Source organism: Rhodotorula graminis, assembly GCF_001329695.1.
Source record: "Rhodotorula graminis WP1 unplaced genomic scaffold RHOBAscaffold_7, whole genome shotgun sequence".
NCBI classification, from domain to species: Eukaryota; Fungi; Basidiomycota; class Microbotryomycetes; order Sporidiobolales; family Sporidiobolaceae; genus Rhodotorula; species Rhodotorula graminis.
Genome location: NW_017264934.1, coordinates 517705 through 536263, shown reverse-complemented (window position 1 = coordinate 536263; position 18559 = coordinate 517705). Strand labels below are relative to the sequence as shown.

Genomic DNA, 18559 nt, shown 5'->3' with positions numbered 1-18559 from the left:
ATGGCGATGAACCTCACGCAGCAGGTCCGCTCGATCGCCGACGTGACTCGAGCCGTCGCCGAGGGTGACCTGTCGCGCAAGATCGACGTCAAGGTCAAGGGCGAGATGCTCGACCTCAAGGTGCGCCCGGACCTCCTCCCTTCTCTCCTCGCCCAGAGGCCGCGACCCTGACTCGCGCTCTCTCTCTCCCTCTCGCACGCACACAGCTCACGGTCAACTCGATGGTCGACTCGCTGCGCCTGTTCGCGGCCGAGGTGACGCGCGTCGCCAAGGAGGTCGGCACCGACGGCCAGCTCGGCGGCCAGGCGTACGTGATCAACGTCTCGGGCGAGTGGAAGTCGCTCGTCGACTCGGTCAACCAGATGTGCGGCAACCTCACCGACCAGGTGCGGTCCATCGCCAAGGCGACCACGGCCGTCGCAAAGGGCGACCTGACGCAGAAGGTCATGATCGAGGCCAACGGCGAGGTCCTCCAGCTCGTCGTCACGATCAACGAGATGGTCGACCGAGTGCGTCCCTCTCTCTCTCTGTGTGTGTGTACGACACGAGCGAGCAGGTCCTGACACGCCGCCGCCGCACAGCTCGCCACGTTCGCGTCCGAGGTGACCCGCGTCGCGCACGAGGTCGGGACCAAGGGCAACCTGGGCGTCACGGCCAAGGTCGACAACATCGAGGGCACCTGGCACGACATCACCAACAACGTCAACACGATGGCGACCAACCTCACGTCGCAGGTGCGCGCGTTTGCGCAAATCTCGGCCGCCGCGACCGAGGGCGACTTTAGCTCGTTCGTCACGGTCGAGGCGAGCGGCGAGATGGACTCGCTCAAGACCAAGATCAACAAGATGGTGTTTTCCCTGCGCGACTCGCTCCAGAAGAACACGATGGCGCGCGAGGCGGCCGAGCTCGCCAACCGGTCCAAGTCCGAGTTCCTCGCCAACATGTCGCACGAGATCCGCACGCCCATGAACGGCATCATCGGCCTGACGGGCGTCACCCTCGAGACGGACCTGACGCGGCAGCAGCGCGAGAACCTCATGATCGTGTCCAACCTCGCCAACTCGCTCCTCCTCATCATCGACGACATCCTCGACATATCCAAGATCGAGGCCGGCCGCATGACGGTCGAGCAGATCCCGTTCAGCGTGCGCTCGGCCGTGTTCGGCATCCTCAAGACGCTCGCCGTCAAGGCGACCCAGAGCCGGCTCGACCTCATGTACGCCGTCGAGAGCGACATCCCCGACCTTCTCGTCGGCGACCCGTTCCGCCTGCGCCAGGTCATCACCAACCTCGTCGGCAACGCCATCAAGTTCACCCAACGCGGCCAGGTCGCCCTGTCGTGCCGCCTCGCCGCGTCCGACCTCGAGGACAACACGTACCAGCTCGAGTTCTGCATCAGCGACACGGGCATCGGCATCAAGCCCGACAAGCTCAACCTCATCTTTGACACGTTTGCCCAGGCCGACGGCTCGACGACGCGCAAGTACGGCGGCACCGGGCTCGGCCTCACCATCTCGAAGCGCCTCGTCCAGCTCATGGGCGGCGAGCTGTGGGTCACGTCCCAGTTTGGGCGCGGTTCGCAGTTCCACTTTACGATCCAGTGCCGCATCGGCCAGTGGAGCCTCGACCAGGTCCGGCAAAAGACGCTCATCCCGCACCCGGGTCGGTGCATCCTCTTCATCGACACGCTCCACCACGACCCGAGCGTCATCGAGAGCGTCGAGCAGCTCGGACTCGAGATCACGGTCGTCGACTCGCTCGAGGAAGCGTGCATGCTCGACCACTCGCAGAACGGGTACTTCGACACGGTCCTCGTCGACCAACTGTCGATCGTCGAGCGGTTGCGCGACGTCGAGCACCTGCGGTACATCCCGCTTGTCCTCATCACGCCCCAGATCCCGCAGCTCAACCTCAAGGTGCGTCTTGCCCCTTTTCTCTCTCGCCTCGTCGTCGTCGTCGCCGCCTTGCGCCCGCACTGACTCTCCGTCCGCACCCTCTCGCTCGCAGTACTGCCTCGACTTTGGCATCGCCAACTGCGTCGAGTCGCCGACCAACGCTCAGGACATGTGCAACGCGCTCCTGCCTGCGCTCGAGGCGAGCAACCGGATACCGTCCGAGCGAGGCGGCGACGCGTCGTTCAAGGTCCTTCTCGCCGAGGACAGTGCGTCCTCCTTCTCTCTCGCAAGCCCACCTCGAGCCGTGCCTGACTATCGACTCGCCTCATGCGCAGACATCGTCAACCAGAAGGTGGCGCTCAAGTTCCTCGAGAGCGCCGGGCACAAGAGCGAGGTCGTCGAGAACGGCGCCCTCGCCCTCGAGGCCGTCCGCAAGAACTTCTACGACGTGCGTCTGACCTTCTCTCGCTCTCATCGGCGTTCTGCCCTGACGCTCTTGCTCCCCTCAGGTCGTGCTCATGGACCTGTCGATGCCCATCATGGGCGGCGTCGAGGCGACCCAGATCATCCGCCAGTTCGAGCAGGAGAACGGCCTCGAGCGGCTGCCGATCGTCGCCCTCACGGCGCACGCCATGCTCGGCGACCGCGAGAAGTGCATCCAGGCCGGCATGGGTCCGTCCACCTTTCCCTCGTCTCGGTCGTGAGGGACCCCGGGCCCGAGGCCCGACTGACTTTGGCCCCTCGCTCGCAGACGACTACCTCACGAAGCCGCTGCGCAAGCCGGATCTGCTCGCGACCATCAACAAGATTGTCCTGGCGTGCGTCCGACCTTTCCTTTCGCATCTCTCGAGCAGCAGTCCTGACCCTCTGCCTACTTGCCGCCGACAGGAGACGAGCGGGTCCGTCCCTTCCCCCTCTCTCGCACCTGTGCGCTCTCTGGAGCACGAGCCGCCTCTGACTCTGTCTTCGTCGTCGCAGGCCTCTTTGCCAACCCGCAGGTCAATCAGTCGCGCCAGATCGGCCTGCACTGACCTTCGGCGTCCACTCGAGGTCGACCCGCACCACTTCCTCCGCCCTTCTTCCTTACGACCCGCCGCCCGATACCCGTCGCCAGTGGTCCCGTCAGTCTCTCGTCGTGTACAGCAGCATACCCCTCCCTCCTCGCGTCGACTCGGTCCGTCGCACCCCTCCTTCCGCCCTCTCCTCGACCAGCTACCTCGCATCGCTCGCACCCGGCCCTCCGGCCTCTCTCTGTCCCCAGTCGTTCTCCTCCCTCTTTCTCTCTCTCCCTCCTGCGTGTTCCCGTCTGTACCGCGTTGGCCAGCCCTCATGCGGACGCAGGCGAGGCGCGCACTCCGAGTCGGCGGCCGTTGTTCTATCATGTCGAAAGTTTTCTGCCTCCCGGGTGGCCGTGCGAGAGAGCGAGAGACTGGAGAGAGCGACACGGAGAGCGAAGAGCCGAAACGCAAATCGACCGAAGCACCTGCGCCTCCCCGCGTCGTCGTCGCGTCGTCGGTGGAGCGCTTGGCGCCAGCTCGCCTCGTCCCTCTCTCTCGCCCGGGCGCTGATGCATGGCGCGCCGTGACAGCAAGTCGTGGCGGCGGTCTCGCACCCTCTCGACCGCGTTTCTGTCCGACTCGGCGCCGACAAAGGGCTCAAGGTGCGTCCCCTCTTCTCATCTCCCTCCCGCGTCGGTCCGCCTCGTCTGGCGCCTCCGAGCTCGCCCCAGCTGACCTGTTGCTCCCGCCACCGTGCAGTCTACTCTCCAGGCTCCGTCTGCGAGCCATCGCGCCACCCGCCCTTGTTGCCCTCGCCGTCGTCGCCTGCCTCGTCCTCCTCCGAGCGGGCACGACTTCAGTACCGCCTCCCTCGTCCGTCGACAACAAAAACACCGCGCACGCCGCGCAGCACCCCAACTTCGACTTTGACGCGCACATTGAGCAGCACGCGGCGCCGGGCAGGGTCCTCGGCGAGGACGACGACGACACGGCGGCGGGCGAGGTGGCAGACGAGGACGAGGCGGGCACGGCAGAAGAAGCCGTTGAGGACATCGACGGTGAGGGCGAGGACGAGACGGACGAGGTGGATGGCGGCGAGTTGCCCGCACCGCGGCCAGGGACGAGCCTCGCGCCGCCGTTCCTCCCGTTCACCTGCGACGACTGCTCGTCCGCCTCGGCGCGCCACCCGTCGGCGCCCGTCTGCGCCAAGTACCGCGGCACCTCCCCTTCCTCCTCGTCAACCTCCTCCTCGTCCTCGGCGCACGCCTCGCCGCACCACTCGGGCCTTCACCCCGACATCCTCGACCACTCGGTCCTGTTCGCCGGCACGGGCGCCGAGGTGCGCCGCGTGCTCAAGCGCGCGATGCGCAGCAGCCTGTGGGCGGCCAAGCGTGCGAGGGAGGGCACCGAGGAGGACGTGCAGCGGGCCGAGGGGGAGGAGCCGTTTCGCATTCTCGTTCTCGGAGGGTCCGGTGCGTCCCTCTGTTCCTCTCTTCCTCGACGGCTCCGGTGATTCAGCCTCTGACCCTTTCTGTCGCCCTACAGTGTCCAACTGCCGAGGCGTCGACCCGAAAACGACGTGCTGGCACGCCCACGTCCTCCGGTGGTTCCAGAAGATGCTCCCGATGGAGGGCGACCGCGACCTCGTTCCCGACCAGCCGTCGCTCCTCGTCCCTCAAGCCGAGTCGCTCCTCCCGATCGTCCAGCAGCGCGAGCGCGCGAGACGCTCGACCTCGCCGCCGCCGCCCGAGGACGCACCACTCGCGCCCGCACCGCCGCATGCCGACACGGCCCACCTCGTCGCGCGAGCCCTGTCGCCCAAACACAAGACGGCCAAGAAGAAGAAGAAGAAGAAGGCCAATGCCAAGGCGGGCGCGAGCAAGGGCCGTCGGCGGCCCTCGACCAAGCTCATCAACGGCTCGAAGAGCGCAACCGGCTCGGCCTTTTTCGCCTTCTGCTTCGACGAGGAGATGACGCTCCGGCGCAAGAACGTCGACTGGGGCCTCGGGCCCGACCTCGTCCTCCTCGAGACGGGCGTCAACGACGTGTGGCCCGGCGGCGAGCGCGCGACGCGCGACTTTGAGAAGCTCCTGCGCACGCTCCGCACGCTGCCGAGCCAGCCGGCCGTCATCGCGGTCGAGGCGGCCAGCCTGTTGCTCGCGTCAACGACGTCGATGGCGTCCAACGCCGAGTACGACCACCTGCCCGCCGCGCACTTTTACGACGTGCCCGTCCTGTCGGTCAAGCAGGCCCTGTTCGGCTCGGTCGCCGGCCTCTCCCCTCCTCCACCGCCTTCCTCGACCTCCGACGCCGTCTCGTTATCGTCATCGCCCGACTCGACCGTCACCAAGATCGACGACCTGTTCCTCCCCGACCTGCATCACCCGAACGAGCGCGGCCACGAGCTCCTCGCCGACGTCCTCATCTCGTTCCTCGAGCAGCAGGCGTGCGTCGCCCAGTCCGAGCTCCTCGCCATCGCCGACGACCGCATCCGCTCGACGCCGCCGCGCCTCTTGCCGACCGGCACCGTCGCCGACGACCAGCGCGTCGACCCGTCGCTCGACTTCCTGTCGCGCAAGGCCGAGCCCGTCCGGCCTCTCCCGGCGCGCAGCCTCTTTACACCGTTCGCGTTCGACAAGAAGGGCCGCAAAAAGGCCGACGAGTGGTGGGACCTGCCGGCGCCGAGGTGCATCCAGGTCGGCAACGCCAAGACGACGGTCGAGCCGGTCCAGAACCGCGGGTGGACCAAGCTCGCGTGGGCTCGCGACAAGCAGTACCTCGTCGCCGACACGCCGGGCGCGAGCGTCACGTTCCGGGTCGAGGTCGGCGCGGGAGGGACCGTCATGGCCGACTGGCTCCACTCGCGCTTCTACGACCTCGGCGACGTCTCTGTCTGTGCGTCCACCACGTCTCTCTCTCTCTCTACTTTCTGCTGCGCCTGCGCGTCCCCACTGACCCTTGCACTCGTCCCTTTCCTCCTGCCCCTCGCCGCCACCACTGCCGCCGCCGATCCTCTTCCACCTTTCCCTCGCCCTCTCGCGCAGACCTCGACGGCGACAAGGCCAAGGCCGCCAAGCTCGCCGGCTACTGGGACCTCGGGTGGTCGATCGGCGTCCCGACCGAGGTCTTTACGGGCGTCGCGCCCGGCCCGCACGACGTCACGTTCGAGGTCCTCGCCGCGAGCGAGTCATCGCACCCGTCGCGCAAGACCAACTTTCGCCTCATTGGGCTCATCACGACGTGACGGGCCAGAGCGGCGGCGGTGAGGCGGGAGGAGGTGGGCGAAGAGGGAGAAGGTCGGAGCGTCGCACACCGGCTCGCAGGCTCGAGCCAGCTTTATCCTCCTCTGCTGCATACCAGAACACGCATTTTTCCTCTCTCTCGTGCTCGTGTGCGCTCTCTGAGAGCACCGTGGACAGCTGAGAGGCCTCGCTGCGTACCTCGACTTGAGAAGGTCGCGAGCTGGAAAGGACGAGGCGAACGAGCGCGTTGACGGTCTGTATTACATACAGGGAGAGACACGACAGCAGAAGTACACAGAAGGAGACGTCCCCCTCAGAGCTCGATGCCGTGCGACTCGGCCCACGCGCGAGCGCCGTTGTAGCCAAAGTTGTAGTGAGCGTACTCCTGCGCGTTGACGATCTCCTCGCCTGGTCGAGGGCCGAGCGCCTTGCTGCGCGAGTAGCCCTGGATGAGGGTCGCGCGCTCGTACCGGATCTCTTGCGCGATCTTGAGGCGTTCAGGGACCGAGGTCGCGAGCGTTCCGAGCGGCAGGACGACCTTGAGCGCCTCGGCGTCCTCGATGGCCTGCCCGCCGCCTTGGCCTTGGTCTGTCGGGGAAGAGAGACGAGAGGTGAGCGAACGTCGTACGAAGAGGGCGAGGCGAGAGAGGGATCGAGAGACGCACGAGGAAGCATGGCGTGCGCCGCGTCGCCAATGAGGATCACCCGGTCCTTGGTCCACGTCTCGAGCGGGTCTTGCTCGCGCAGCTGCCACAGTGCGCAGGACTCGACGCGTCTGCGAGTGCGCGAGGAGCGCGTCAATAGGCGTCGCAAGTGCGCTTGTCGCTCGAGTCGAATGGGAAGGAAGGAGAGGGACGCACTGCAGGAGCGCCTTGGCGTCGTCGCAGAATTCCGAGAACGAGGCGAGGAGCTCTTCCTTGCTGCCTGCCGCGTGCCAGGCCTCCTTGCTGTCCTTGGCCTCGCGGTCGGGCTGTAATCGCGAGCAAGAGGGCGAGTTAAGAAGGTCGTTCGGGCGAGGGGGCTCGAGCGCACGCGAGGAGGAGAGGGGACGTACGACGATGGCGACGATGTTGAGCAGGGTCCCTCCTCGGCACGGGTACGCGACGAGTCGGCGGTCCTGGGCCATCCACGTGTAGAATCCGGTCCCCGTCGCGTCGCCGTCGAGAAAGCGCAGAAGCTCGGGCTGGTCCTCGAACGCGGCGCGAGGGATCTGTACAGGTGCGCCAGGGTCAGTCCGATATCTGGGAGGAGAAAGCGAGGAGAGAGACGGCGAGAGACGCACGAGGGCGCGGTATGCACTGTGACCCGACGCCTTGGCGGACAGGTCGCTGCCGACGACGGCGGCGCGAGCGACGCTGTGGATGCCGTCGGCGGCAACGATGACGTCTGCGGTCAGGACGTCACCCGACACGAGGTAGACGGTGCCAGAAGCGGGATCCTGGGGGAAGAAAGGCGTCAATTGGGTCCGTGCGGGACTGAGGACGAGGAAACGAGGCTCACGATGCGCTCGACCCGGGACGCAGTGCGGACGACTGCAGGAGCAGTCTGATCGTCCTCGCGGGTCGCGAGGCGCAAGAGCTCGGCGTGCAGGTCGACGCGGTGGTTGAGCAGCCAAGGTGCGCCAAACTCCTCGCGGGCGCGAATCGGGATCTTGAAGTGCGTCGGGCCGGCCGACGACATCTCGTGGTACTGCGAGCGACGAGAGCGGTCTGTGAGCTTGATCTCGTGAGAGCTGAATCGCTCGCGCTTGCAGAAGGAGGAGCGAGAGACGCACAAAGTTGACCTCGGGGCTGTTCAGACGCTCAAGACTGAGGCCCCACTCGAGCGCGATCTTGGACGCGTTCGGACCGAGGTGAATGGCGGCGCCGACTTCCTCCTGCAGAGCGGCAGTCGGGCGGTCAGTGTCGAGGGCGAGAGTCGGGAGAAGCGAGCGGAGAAGCCGCGAGGCCCGTGCACTCACCTTGAGGCGCGACTGCTCGAGGACGACGACGTTGTGCTCTCGCAGTGCGACAGCTGCGGCGAGGCCAGCAATGCCAGCTGCGCAACGGAAGAACGGGCCGGATCAGCAACACTCTTCGACTCGAGGAGAACGAGAATGCGCAAGAGCGGGCGGACGCACCGCCGACGACGATGACGTTGAGCTTGTCTGCGGCCGAGGGCATCTTCTGAGCGGCGAGTGGTGTAGTAGCTGGAGGAGCTCTGGGCGAGGAGAAGCGGTGAGGCCTTTGCGTTCGACGCAGCCAGCGCTCGAGTCCCGGCCTCGTCGCTGTCGCCCCCACCTCCCACCTGCGCGCCGGCCGCCATTCCCCACCACCCCGCAAGCACTCTACCGGTGAGCCCGGCTTCCGGCTCGAGCTCGCCCGCCATCGATCGGGCGAGCTTGTGAGCGCTCGACGCGTGCGTGGCCGACCGCGGCTGGCGAGCGAGCGGACCAAGTGGGAATCCCACCACCTCGCTCCGTCACTCATGTAGCTCCCGTTGTGCCAGCTACAGCGCTGCTCCACACGCACCGCAACCGCATCACCTCGTCCACCATGACCGTCCACGCCACCCCGCCCAACGTCGTCCGCGAGACGCCCGACCTCGACTGCCTCGACTTCTCGGGAGCCACTGTCTACAACGACTTCCGCGACGACCTCGTGCGCGACGGCTATGCGGTCGTCAAGGGCGTCCTGTCCCCCGAGCGCGCGCAGTACTACGTCGGTGCGTCCCCGCCCTCTCCCTCCTCTCCTTCCCCTCCCCCTCCCCCACTCCCTCTGCCCCCTCCCATCTTTCCTCCTTCTCCGGCCCCTGTTCCTCAAGAATCTTGCTGACCGACCAATGCCCACCTCCCCGCAGGCGAGTTCCACCAATGGCTCGAGGACTTTGGACTTGGCTACAAGCGCGACGACCCGTCAACTATCCGCGAGGAATGCCTCCCCGTTATCCACCAGAAGGGCCTCATTCAGGCGTACGGCGCTCCTCACGAGGTGCGTCTCACTCCTCCCCCCCTCAAGCCGCCGTGCGCACAGTCCCTGATATGCTCGTCCTCGTCGCGCAGAGCTTCACCTGGGGCGTCCGCTCCGAGCCCGGCGTCATTGACGCGTTCGCCACGCTGTTCGGCACCGATGACCTCATCTGCTCGTTCGACGCCGTCAACGTGTCGTTCCCGAACCGGCGCGACCTCCCCGAGCTCAAGCCGTGGGCGCACCAGGACCAAGATCCCGAGCGACCCGGGTTCCGCTGCGTTCAAGGACTCGTCAACCTCAACCCGTGCGGCGACAACGACGGCGGCCTCGTCGTCCTCAAAGGCGGCCACAACATCTCGAAGGAGTACCACGAGACGTTCTACGACGAGGAGCGCGAGTTCCGCTGGACGAACGAGGTGCGTCTCTCTCTCTCTCTCTCTCTCTCTTGCCTCGACTCCCTCGTCCCGGTTCGACCTCGACTGACGTCGCTCGCACGTCACAGATGTACCTGTTCAAGGAGACCGGCCTCGAGTGGCTCAAGGACCGTGGCTACGAGTGGGTCAAGGTCAACGCTGGACCGGGCGACCTCATCCTGTGTGCGTCACACACTCTCTCTCTGTTGGTGGGCCAAACCTCGAGGTCGACGAGCTGACCTTGTCGTCGTACCGCAGGGGACTCTCGAGTGCCGCACTACAACGCTGCGCCCAAGGGCGACACGGTCCGCTTCGTCGTCTACACCTGCATGGCGCCCGTCGACACGGCAACGCAAGAAGAGCTCGCCCAGAAGAAGCGCCTGTTTGAGAACACTAAGGGCCACTCGCACTGGCCGCAAGGGTTCCAGCCGTTCGTCGAGGCGTTCGTCGCGCCCAGGCGCAACGGCGAGCTCGACCCGCTCAACACGTGGACGCCGAGGCAGAAGCCCGTCCTGAGCGAGCGAGCGTTCCGCCTCACGGGCATCCCGTACCTCAAGAGCGCCGCCGTCTGAAATCGCACTTTTCTCGGTCGTGTCTTCGCGCTCGTCGACTCGAGAGACAGCTTCCGAGGAGAGCGGTCGACGGAGCAAGCGCCGACGGTTTCCGAGCCTCCTTTCGCGGTCCTCTCGGCTGGTTCGAGTCGACGAAGCACTCGCGCGAGATCTCGATGCCAGTGCGCATGCTCAGAGAGCGGTGCGACGAGCTCGACGAGCGACGATTCGACGAGCTCGTCGAAAAAGGGAAAGACGAGCTGCGGCTCCTCGACAACGACCTTTAGCTCACAGTCTCGGACGTCCTTGCGAGTTCGTACTGCTGCAGCGTTGCTACGCGTCGCCGTCTCGTACAGAATGGGCGGGAAGCTCGAACCGCTCAGACCCGGCTCCGCCGCCCGGCGGCGCCCCCACGCAGACTCGACACGCGACCACGCTCGCCGCTGCTGTTCTGCCTTCCACCACCGCTTGAGCGCTCGCACGCTCGACACGGGCCGCCCGGCAAAACCGCTCATCCGGGCGCACGGGCACGCAGTCGCCCAGCGTCGTGCACGCAGCTCTCGGCGCGGCGCTTTCTCCCCCGGCCTCTCGAGCCTCCCACCGGCCGGCGAGATGCCACCGGGCGAGCTGTCGTCGAGCGGGCGGTCTCGATTGCCGACGTGGACGCTCAGGCCCGCGTCCTCGCCCACCGGCCCAGCGCTCGATCGAGGCTGCGGGCCTCCTCGTCCCTACCCCGCTCCGTCGACCGCCTCCTCGCCTTCTCTCTCTGCATCCCTCGTCGCGCACATGTCCGAGGTCAAGCACACACACGAGCACGTCGAGCACGCCATGGTCCACGACTCGTACGCCGTCGACAAGGACAACACGCCCGTCACGGTCCTCGGCACCATGGGCCAAGATCCCGACCACGCAGAGCGCATCAGCTGGCGCACGTGGTTCATCGTCGCGCTCTGCGCACTCGCTCAGATGCAGAACACCTTCATCTCGTGCGTCACGCTCTCCCCGCGAGACTCTGAGTCGGACCCGAGGGACCGTGCGCTCACGCTTTTCTCGTCGCCTCGCAGGGTTGCGCCGGCCGCGGCGGCGTACAGCATCGCCGGTGCGCTCGGCGGGTCGACGGGGCAGCGCATCTGGATCATCCAGGCGGCATCCGTGCCCAGCATCGTCACGGGCCCAATTTTCGCCATCATCTCAGACGTGTACGGCCGGCGGTACCTGTGCGTCCCCTCGCCGCTCTCTCCTCTCTCCTCGCCTCGACCTGACTCTCGTCTCTCGTGCAGCATCATCATCGTCTGGCTCATCTTCTGCGCGAGCGCCATCGTCGGCATGACCGCGACGAGCGTGCGTCGAGCGCAGTCTCCTTTTTCGGTCCGTCGACCTTGTACTGACGAGGCGGCGCGCACGCAGATGAACGCGCTCATCGGAGCTCAGGTCGCAGGCGGCATGTGCATGGGCATCAGCGGCATCATGTACGGCCTCGCCGGCGAGATCATGCCGAGCGTGTACAGAGCGTGGAGCCAGACCATCGTCAACACGTGCGTCTCCCTCTTCCTCCTCCTTCCTCCTCCCCCTCTCCCAGGTCATGCACTGACACCCTTCTTCTGTCGTCGACAGCGTCGCCTGTCTCGCGTCGGTCATCGCCTTGATCGGCATGGGCTCGGCCATCCAGAACGACCCGATCGACGGCTGGAGGTGGATCTGGCGCACGGCCCTCATCATGAACGGCGTCCTCTTCCTGGGGTTCGCGTTCTTCTACTTCCCGCCTCCTCGCACGATCAGCAACCTGTCGCTGTGGGGCAAGGTCCGCAGCCTCGACTGGACCGGTTACTTCTTGCTCATCAGCGGGCTCGTCCCGCTCCTCATGGGCCTCGCCTGGTCGTCCGACCCCGGGTACGGGTGGCACGACATGCACAGCTACGTCCCTGTCGCCATCGGCTGCGCCGGTCTCGTCGCCTGCGGCCTCTATGGTAAATTCTCCTACCTCTCCTCCCTCTCTTCTCCTCTCCTCAGCCCTTGACCGACGCTGACCAAACTTGCCCGCGCAGAGTGGCGCGGCACCAAGGTCGGCTTCATCCACCACAAACTCTTCGAGAACGGCCGCAACTTCCCGCTCGCCCTCTTCCTCGTCGCCGTTGAAGGAGCGATCTTTTACGAGATCAACAACATCTACCCTGCCGAGGTCAACGCGCTGTGGGCCCCGCCGGGCTCTCTCGAGGCGAGCGCCAAGCTCCTCCCCTTCTTCCTCATCCTCGTACCCGTCGCGCCGTTCATGGGCTGGTACGTCACCAAGACCAAGGACCTCAAGTGGCCCTTGTGCGCCGGCTTCCTCTTGTTCGGCGCGGCGACGGTCGGCCTCGCCATGAGCGGGCTCAACTCGGCGGCCGGCGTTGCCTGGAACGGCGTCGCCGGTCTCGGGTTCTGCGCGCCCCTTATCCTCCTCATGTCGGTCGTTCAGCTCTCGACACCTCCCCTCTTCATCGGCGTCGCGTCGGCCCTCGTCATCTCGGTCCGCACCCTCGGCGGCTCGGTTGGCTACGCCATTGCCTCGGGTCCGTCTCTCTCTCTCTTTCCTCGTGCGCTCGAGGCGCTCGGCCAAGCTCACCTCTCGATCCCCTCTCTGTCGCCCACAGCCATCTACGGCGCCCTCACGAACGACCAGATCCCGGCCAACATTCGTGCGTCGCACCCGTTCCTCATTCTCGCGTCGCCCCGTCGTCGCTCGTCGACCGTCGCTCCCTCGCGTCGCCCATTGTCGCGTCTCGAACCTGCCACTGACGTCTCGCTCTCGCCGCCGACAGTCAAGGCCGTCGTGCCCCTCGGCTTCGACCCGTCGAACATCGGCGCCCTCATCGTCGGCCTCACGACCGGCCAGGGCATCGCGACCATCCCGGGCGCGACGGGTCAGGTCCTCGGCGCCGCCTCGGCCGCGCTCAAGGAGACCGAGGTGCACGGCTACAAGATCGTCTGGTTCGTCTTTCTCCCGGGCTGCATCATCGCCGCCATCGGCTCGGCGTTCCTCGTCAACCCGAGGGAGCGCATGAACTGGGTGGTCGGTGCGTCCTCTTCTTTCTCCCCTCGTCCCTGAACCGGCCCCAACTCACTCGTCTTGCCTCGTCGCAGACGCGCCTCTCAACGCCCACGTCCCCATCGACGGCTCTGGTGCCGCCGAGAATGGCGAGTCGGCCGAAACGGCGAGTCAGGAGAAGGCCTGAGGCCGAATTTGCAGGAGTCGCTCCCCTTTTTGCCCGCCGTTCTCTCTTTTTGTCACACCGGTGTACTGTCAAAGCGCTCTCCTTCTCCTCCTTTCGCGAGAAACTGCGAGAGATGCGAGAGGCGGCGAGAGCGCGCCGCGCGAGTCGTGAGTGAGGAAAGGTGGCCGTGCACGAGCCTCTCGCGTCCCGCTCCGTGGCCGACCTAGCCTGCGAAGCCGATCCACGCGCCGAACATGTACGACTGAAGCGCTCTCTGGAGCTGCGCGCGCCAAAAAGAAGAGTCGTCGAGCCATTCTCGGGGCGAAGCTCAGTTTGAGAAGGTCAACCGGTCAAGCCGCGAGACTTCGACTCGACCCAGTTCAGCTTGAGAAGGTCGCTCCTTCGAGCGACTAGCTCTCGCAGTGTAGCTCGACAGGGGCTTGCTCTCTCATGACCTGCTCAGAACGGACCGAGGAGAGATCCCGAGCGAGCGCTTGCCGAGACGTACTCTCCTCGTCGGCCTCGAGGCGGACCGCTGAAGACGATGAACTCGTTGCCATGCTCGATACCGCTAACGAAATGGGAACGACTGCGGGGGAGGGTACTGCTGATGATACAGAGAGGGAGAGAGAGGAGGGAGAGGACGTCACGACACGACGCAGTCGTCGGCGACCTTGAACCCGAACAGCGCCTTGTCGACGTCGCGCTCGATGCGCTTCCAGTCGGCGCGACGTTGCACTGCGCGAGGCGGGCGAGGAGAATGGTCAGGACGATCCTCTTTTGCCGAGCACGAGGAAGGAACGAGGGAGAGGGACAGGCCGACGTACCGAGCTCGTACAGGTCCTCCGGGCTCAGCACGCCCTCGTACCGGCTCGTGTCCCTCACGAGCGCGCCGAGGTCCTTGGGCGAGTCGACGAGGTAGATCTCGCCGACCATCTTGAGGCTCGTGAAGTAGGCCGTGACGGGCGGCTGGCGGAGCGACGTGACAAAGGCGTGGTACGCGTTCAGGTCGGCGATGAGCTGCAGGCCGCCCGACGTCGACACGATCTGGCGCTTGAGGTGCTTGAGGAGAATGCTACGTGCGTGCAGAGGGACAGCGTGAGCGGCGCCGCACTCGAAGAGAGACAGAGAGCGAGAGAGAGAGAGAGAGAGGGAAAGAGAGAGGCGGGCGCACCCGAAAAGCCGGATGCCGACCTCCTGGTTGAAGACCTCGAGGATGTGCTTGTCGGTGCTGCCCTTGAGCATGTCGCAGTGCTGCCTCAGGACGGCGACGGCATCTCGACACGCCCTCGTCGGCGACAGGTCAAAGTCGTCGCCGTCGTCGGGCGTAAAGTCGCGCAGGCCTTGGCGCGACGTGACGAGGTGCTCGACCTGCGACATGAGGATGTTGACGGCCGCGTTGAGCCCTTGGGCGACGGCGTCGTCGAGCGAGGCCTCGAACCGCTTCTTCTCGCGCACGACGACGTTGAGAAAGTCGCGCCGGTCGATGTAGGCCGCCTGCGCACGTGCCGCTCGCCAGTCAGTCGTCGCGGCTCGGACCACGACAAGAAAGAGAGAGAGAGAGAGAGAGAGAGAGAGAGAGAGAGAGAGAGAGAGAGAGAGAGAGAGAGAGAGAGGGACGCACCATCTCCTTCTCGTAGTAGACGTCGACCATCTGCTGGATCGTGTCGCCGATGTGGACGAGCTCGAAGAACTGGACGAGCGGCGCGACGCTCCCGCCGCCGCTCGTGTCGCCGTCGTGCTCCTCGGGCTTGTACGTCTCCATCTGCCGCCGCGCCTTGTCGAACGCCGGGCCGACGTGCTTCTCGTTGAGGACCTGGAGCAGGACGATAAAGACCTCCTCGATCGCGTCGTGCACCTTGCGGCCGTACGTGCCCGGGAAGCGCAGGAACGTCTGGATGCGCTTGAGCGAGTCGCGGTCGGCCTGGAGGAGCTGGAGCGCCGTGTCGAGCGACAGGAGGAGCTGCAGGCGGTCGAAGCGCCCGGGCGCTCGAGGCGCACTCGGTTCTGCTGCCGCCTCGAGCGACGACGACGACGACGATGCGGCACCGGCTGCGGCGGTGGTGGTGGAGCCGTCCGAAACCGAGATGACGCCGCTCGCGTCGACCGAGAGGCGCGGCGCGCTCGCCGCCTCGCCACCCCACGCGGCCGCCGACGACTCGCCCGCCGCTGCCGCCGTCGCCGTCGCCGAAACCGTCCTCGTCGCCGCCGAGGGCGTCCGAGACCCGCTCCCTCCTCCTCCTCCCCCACCGCCGCCGCCGCTGCCGCCGCCCGCCGCGCCCGACAGCTGAGTCCCGAGGTGCGCAAACGTGTCGATGACGGCCGTGCCGCCGTACGTGATGGCGTTGACGCCAAACATGGCCGTCTTGGGGATGATGGTGACGGGGAGGAGGAGGACTTTTGTAAAGCCGGCGAGCACGTTCTTCTTGACCTGGGCCGGGTTGTGCGACGCGAGGAAGGTCGGGTCCGAGAGGGCGAGCGCGGATGCCGTCTGGTGAGGCTCAGAGAGCGGGTCAGTGTCGTGCGTGCGTGAGAGACGAGAGAGGGGGGAGGAGAGGCACGAGAGAAGAGGAGGATGGACAAGGCGCGACGTACCTTGCGGTCCCACTCGTCGCACACGCCCTCGAGCACCTCGCGGATCCACTCGCCCTCCTCGGCGAGGTAGTCGTCCATGAGGGGCTCAAACACCCTGAAGACGATGTCCTCGGCGCGCTCCTTGGTGACGAGCCCGGCCGCGTTGCGCGGCTCGATGTCGAGCACGCAGTCGACGAGGCGGTACACCTGGCCGAACGTGGCCGCCGTCGCGAGGAGGAAGAGCGGGTTCTGCAGCGGCTGCGCCGCCGAGAGGAGCGTCGTGATGTAGTCCGACACGACGTCGTTGGCGATGCGCTCGAGGAAGTAGAGGAGGACGTCGGCTTGAGGCGGGAAGACGCGCGCGATGAGCGAGCCCTCGCGCCGGAGGATGTCGAGGACCGACGACATGAACAGGTCCATGGCCGAAAAGTCGATGCCGTCCGCCTCGCCGCCCGACGGCGTCTCGATCTTGCTGCGGGCGGGGAGAGGATGAAGGTCAGTCCGGGCGACCTCGTGCAGGGCGAGAGAGAGAGAAGGGGACGCACGTGAGGTTGCGCAAAGGGTCGTGCCCGGCGCCAAAGAGCGTCTCGCGCTTCTGAACAAACACCTGGGCGACCGTCTGGCTCTGGTTGACCTCCCACATGACGCTCGCGCGGTCCCTCATCGCGTCCTCGTCCCTGTCGGCCGGCGCAGCGGCGTCGGCGCGCTCAAACTCGGCGAGCAAGGTCGACTCGAAAAAGTCCATGGCCGACTGGACGTTGCGCAGGGTGCCGAGGCGCTGCGGGAGCGAGCGCGTCGGGGCGACGAGCGCGTGGCAGAAGCGCGCGAGGGTCGCGAGGAGGCGCGCGCGCTGCATCGGGCTCAGGGCGGGCGCCGTCGCCGTGAAGACGAGCGACGACGTCGTGTGCGTCTTGAGAGAGGCGTAGTACGGGAGGAGGAGGGCGTGGTACGCCTTGAAGACGTCGACGAGGGGCTCGGACCGCGGCGAGGCCGAGAACAGGGCAGAGGTCGGCGTCGCGTTGGGGAGGTTGAACGCGAAGCCGCCTGGACGAGCGCTGACCGGCGGGGCGTCGTTGCCGGCGAGGAACGGCGCGGGCGTCTCGAACGTGAGCTTGGTCGAGATGGTCGGACGCCGTGGCCGGCCCGCCGTGGCCGGCGCCTCGTCCTCGTCGTCGAACGCGAGGAGGTCGGCCGGCGCGTGCGGATCTGGTCGTCGAGGCTCGACCGCCGGTGCGCCCTCGAGCGCGACGTCGCCAAAGTCGTCGGCGAGCCCGAATGGGTCGTCGCCGTCCTGGAACTCGCCAAAGCCGTCGTCGCCGCCGCGTTGCCCTGCTCCTCCTCCTTCTCGGCGCGACCCTGCCGCTGCTGCCGCCGCCGCCGCCGTGGCCGCGTCGTCCTCGCCCGCGAAGAAGTCGCCAAACTCGTCATCGTCGTCGTCGACGTCGTCATCGTCCTGGTACGGGACAGCGGCAGGCGCGACCGAGTCGCGGTACCGTGCGTCCTGCTGGCGCGTCGGCGGGTCGCGGGACGACGACCTCGGGCCGTCGTGGTCGGCGCCGTTGACCGACGAGGACGATGCGCGGCGCCAGTCGACCTCGCCCGGCCCGCGGTAGTCGAGCCAGGCGAGCTTGGTGTGCCACACGTGGTCGTCGGCGACGATGCGGGCGAGTTTGCGGCAGCACAGGGCGAGCTGCGGGAGGTCCGGCACGGGGAGGAAGTGGCAGGTTGCGATCCAGGCGTCCTCGGGGAGGCGGCCGACGAGTTTTGGTTTGGGGGTGAAGGCGAGGCGCGAGGTCGAGGACGAGGCTGGTGCTGGACCGGTGCGGTCGGGGAGGAGGGCGGTCCATCGCTCTGTTGGGTTGCGAGAGAGGAGCAAGGTGAGCGGGAGGGGCTGGGAGGGAGAAGGTCGGCGACGGACCCATGGTGCCGCGTGCTCGAGGGAGGGCTCGAGTGGCCCTACGCAGACAGCTTGATCAACGCAGGCTGCTGCTTGCGGGCGTGTGCCGACGAGGTGAGGGCCGGGGTCGATTCGTCGAGTGATGAGAGGGGGCGACGACGAGGGGGCAACGAGGCGCGGCCAGCGGATGGCTTGCGGGTAGGTGGGTGTGGCTGCTGCTCGCAACAGCTCGCCGGGCTGGGCTGTGCTCTGTGTGAGGGCGAAAGCAGCGAACGACGCGGGGAAGCCGACGGCACCTCGCTCGTCTCTCTCTCCCCCACTACCCGCTCAAGTGCCAGTGCTGGCCAGAGCGCGACAGTCGACGCCCACGATGAGGCGGGCGCGTCCCTTTCACCCTCCAGCGACCCGCTAGTCGTTCAAGGACCTCCTCAGCTTCAAGGAACGCCTCAAGCAAAACGCCCAGCGGGCAACTCGACTCTCTGCGACTCTGCGGTGCCCTCCAACTGACCCGAATGCTCCCCCCAACAGCCTCCAAAAGTAGCCCCGCAAGTACGAAGGTGCGCTCCCTCCCCCTCTTCTTCCTCCTCGCCCACCTCGCGGCCCCTGACCCTTTGGGGCAATGCACCCTTCCTTTGTTCGCTCGTGGGGGTCATCCCCTACCTCCCCTACGTGGTTTTTGTCCCCCCCTCGATCGGGCGCCCCCCCCCCCCCCCCCCCCTCTGCCGGAGATGTCCCTCCCCCACTGACCCTCGTGCCTCGAGCAGTACTCGCTCGTCCACTACGGCAACGTCGCCCTCCTCCTCGTCGCCGTCACCACCCTCGTCCTCATCAAGTCACATAGTCAGGATCG

The 18559-nt window shown here is 66.7% G+C and overlaps 7 protein-coding genes across 7 annotated transcripts in view; 5 read left to right on the top strand and 2 right to left on the bottom strand.

The window, feature by feature from the left end:
• Positions 1 to 2853, top strand: RHOBADRAFT_31825 (uncharacterized protein; the record flags this gene model as incomplete). The annotated part of the gene is made up of 8 exons (XM_018412995.1): positions 1 to 120; positions 207 to 509; positions 582 to 1916; positions 2008 to 2161; positions 2231 to 2343; positions 2405 to 2567; positions 2647 to 2713; positions 2784 to 2853. The coding sequence occupies 8 exons, from the start codon at positions 1 to 3 to the stop codon at positions 2851 to 2853; spliced, it is 2325 nt and encodes a 774-aa protein (XP_018270841.1).
• Positions 2854 to 3466: 613 nt separating this feature from the next.
• On the top strand, positions 3467 to 6272 carry RHOBADRAFT_53728 (uncharacterized protein; the record flags this gene model as incomplete). Its single annotated transcript, XM_018416982.1, has 4 exons — positions 3467 to 3555; positions 3653 to 4365; positions 4439 to 5788; positions 5938 to 6272. 4 exons carry the CDS (start codon positions 3467 to 3469, stop codon positions 6135 to 6137), a joined length of 2352 nt encoding a protein of 783 aa, XP_018270840.1. The 3' UTR covers positions 6138 to 6272.
• Positions 6273 to 6448: 176 nt separating this feature from the next.
• On the bottom strand, positions 6449 to 8170 carry RHOBADRAFT_15009 (uncharacterized protein; the record flags this gene model as incomplete). Its single annotated transcript, XM_018412236.1, has 8 exons — positions 6449 to 6723; positions 6801 to 6910; positions 6996 to 7105; positions 7190 to 7345; positions 7418 to 7573; positions 7636 to 7824; positions 7910 to 8011; positions 8096 to 8170. Coding segments are annotated over 8 exons (1173 nt in total), but the record flags the coding sequence as incomplete, so codon positions are not given.
• Positions 8171 to 8669: 499 nt separating this feature from the next.
• On the top strand, positions 8670 to 10092 carry RHOBADRAFT_53727 (uncharacterized protein; the record flags this gene model as incomplete). The annotated part of the gene is made up of 5 exons (XM_018416981.1): positions 8670 to 8838; positions 8974 to 9104; positions 9176 to 9499; positions 9586 to 9679; positions 9755 to 10092. The coding sequence occupies 5 exons, from the start codon at positions 8670 to 8672 to the stop codon at positions 10066 to 10068; spliced, it is 1032 nt and encodes a 343-aa protein (XP_018270838.1). The 3' UTR covers positions 10069 to 10092.
• A 741-nt stretch (positions 10093 to 10833) lies between these two features.
• RHOBADRAFT_53726 (uncharacterized protein) lies at positions 10834 to 13259 on the top strand (the record flags this gene model as incomplete). Its single annotated transcript, XM_018416980.1, has 9 exons — positions 10834 to 11033; positions 11112 to 11264; positions 11328 to 11388; positions 11455 to 11582; positions 11662 to 12014; positions 12093 to 12596; positions 12678 to 12722; positions 12846 to 13100; positions 13168 to 13259. 9 exons carry the CDS (start codon positions 10834 to 10836, stop codon positions 13257 to 13259), a joined length of 1791 nt encoding a protein of 596 aa, XP_018270837.1.
• A 519-nt stretch (positions 13260 to 13778) lies between these two features.
• On the bottom strand, positions 13779 to 16827 carry RHOBADRAFT_27218 (uncharacterized protein). Its single transcript, XM_018412781.1, has 6 exons — positions 16358 to 16827; positions 15834 to 16284; positions 14863 to 15738; positions 14413 to 14735; positions 14066 to 14313; positions 13779 to 13976 (listed from the first exon to the last, which is right to left on the bottom strand). The coding sequence occupies exons 1-6, from the start codon at positions 16666 to 16668 to the stop codon at positions 13885 to 13887; spliced, it is 2301 nt and encodes a 766-aa protein (XP_018270836.1). The 5' UTR covers positions 16669 to 16827; the 3' UTR covers positions 13779 to 13884.
• A 1270-nt stretch (positions 16828 to 18097) lies between these two features.
• RHOBADRAFT_53724 (uncharacterized protein) overlaps positions 18098 to 18559 on the top strand; it is a gene marked incomplete at its 3' end in the record, with an annotated part of 1902 nt that continues 1440 nt past the window's right edge. Inside the window, exons 1-2 of the mRNA XM_018416979.1 lie at positions 18098 to 18174; positions 18474 to 18530. The remainder of the gene's footprint in view (positions 18175 to 18473; positions 18531 to 18559) is intronic.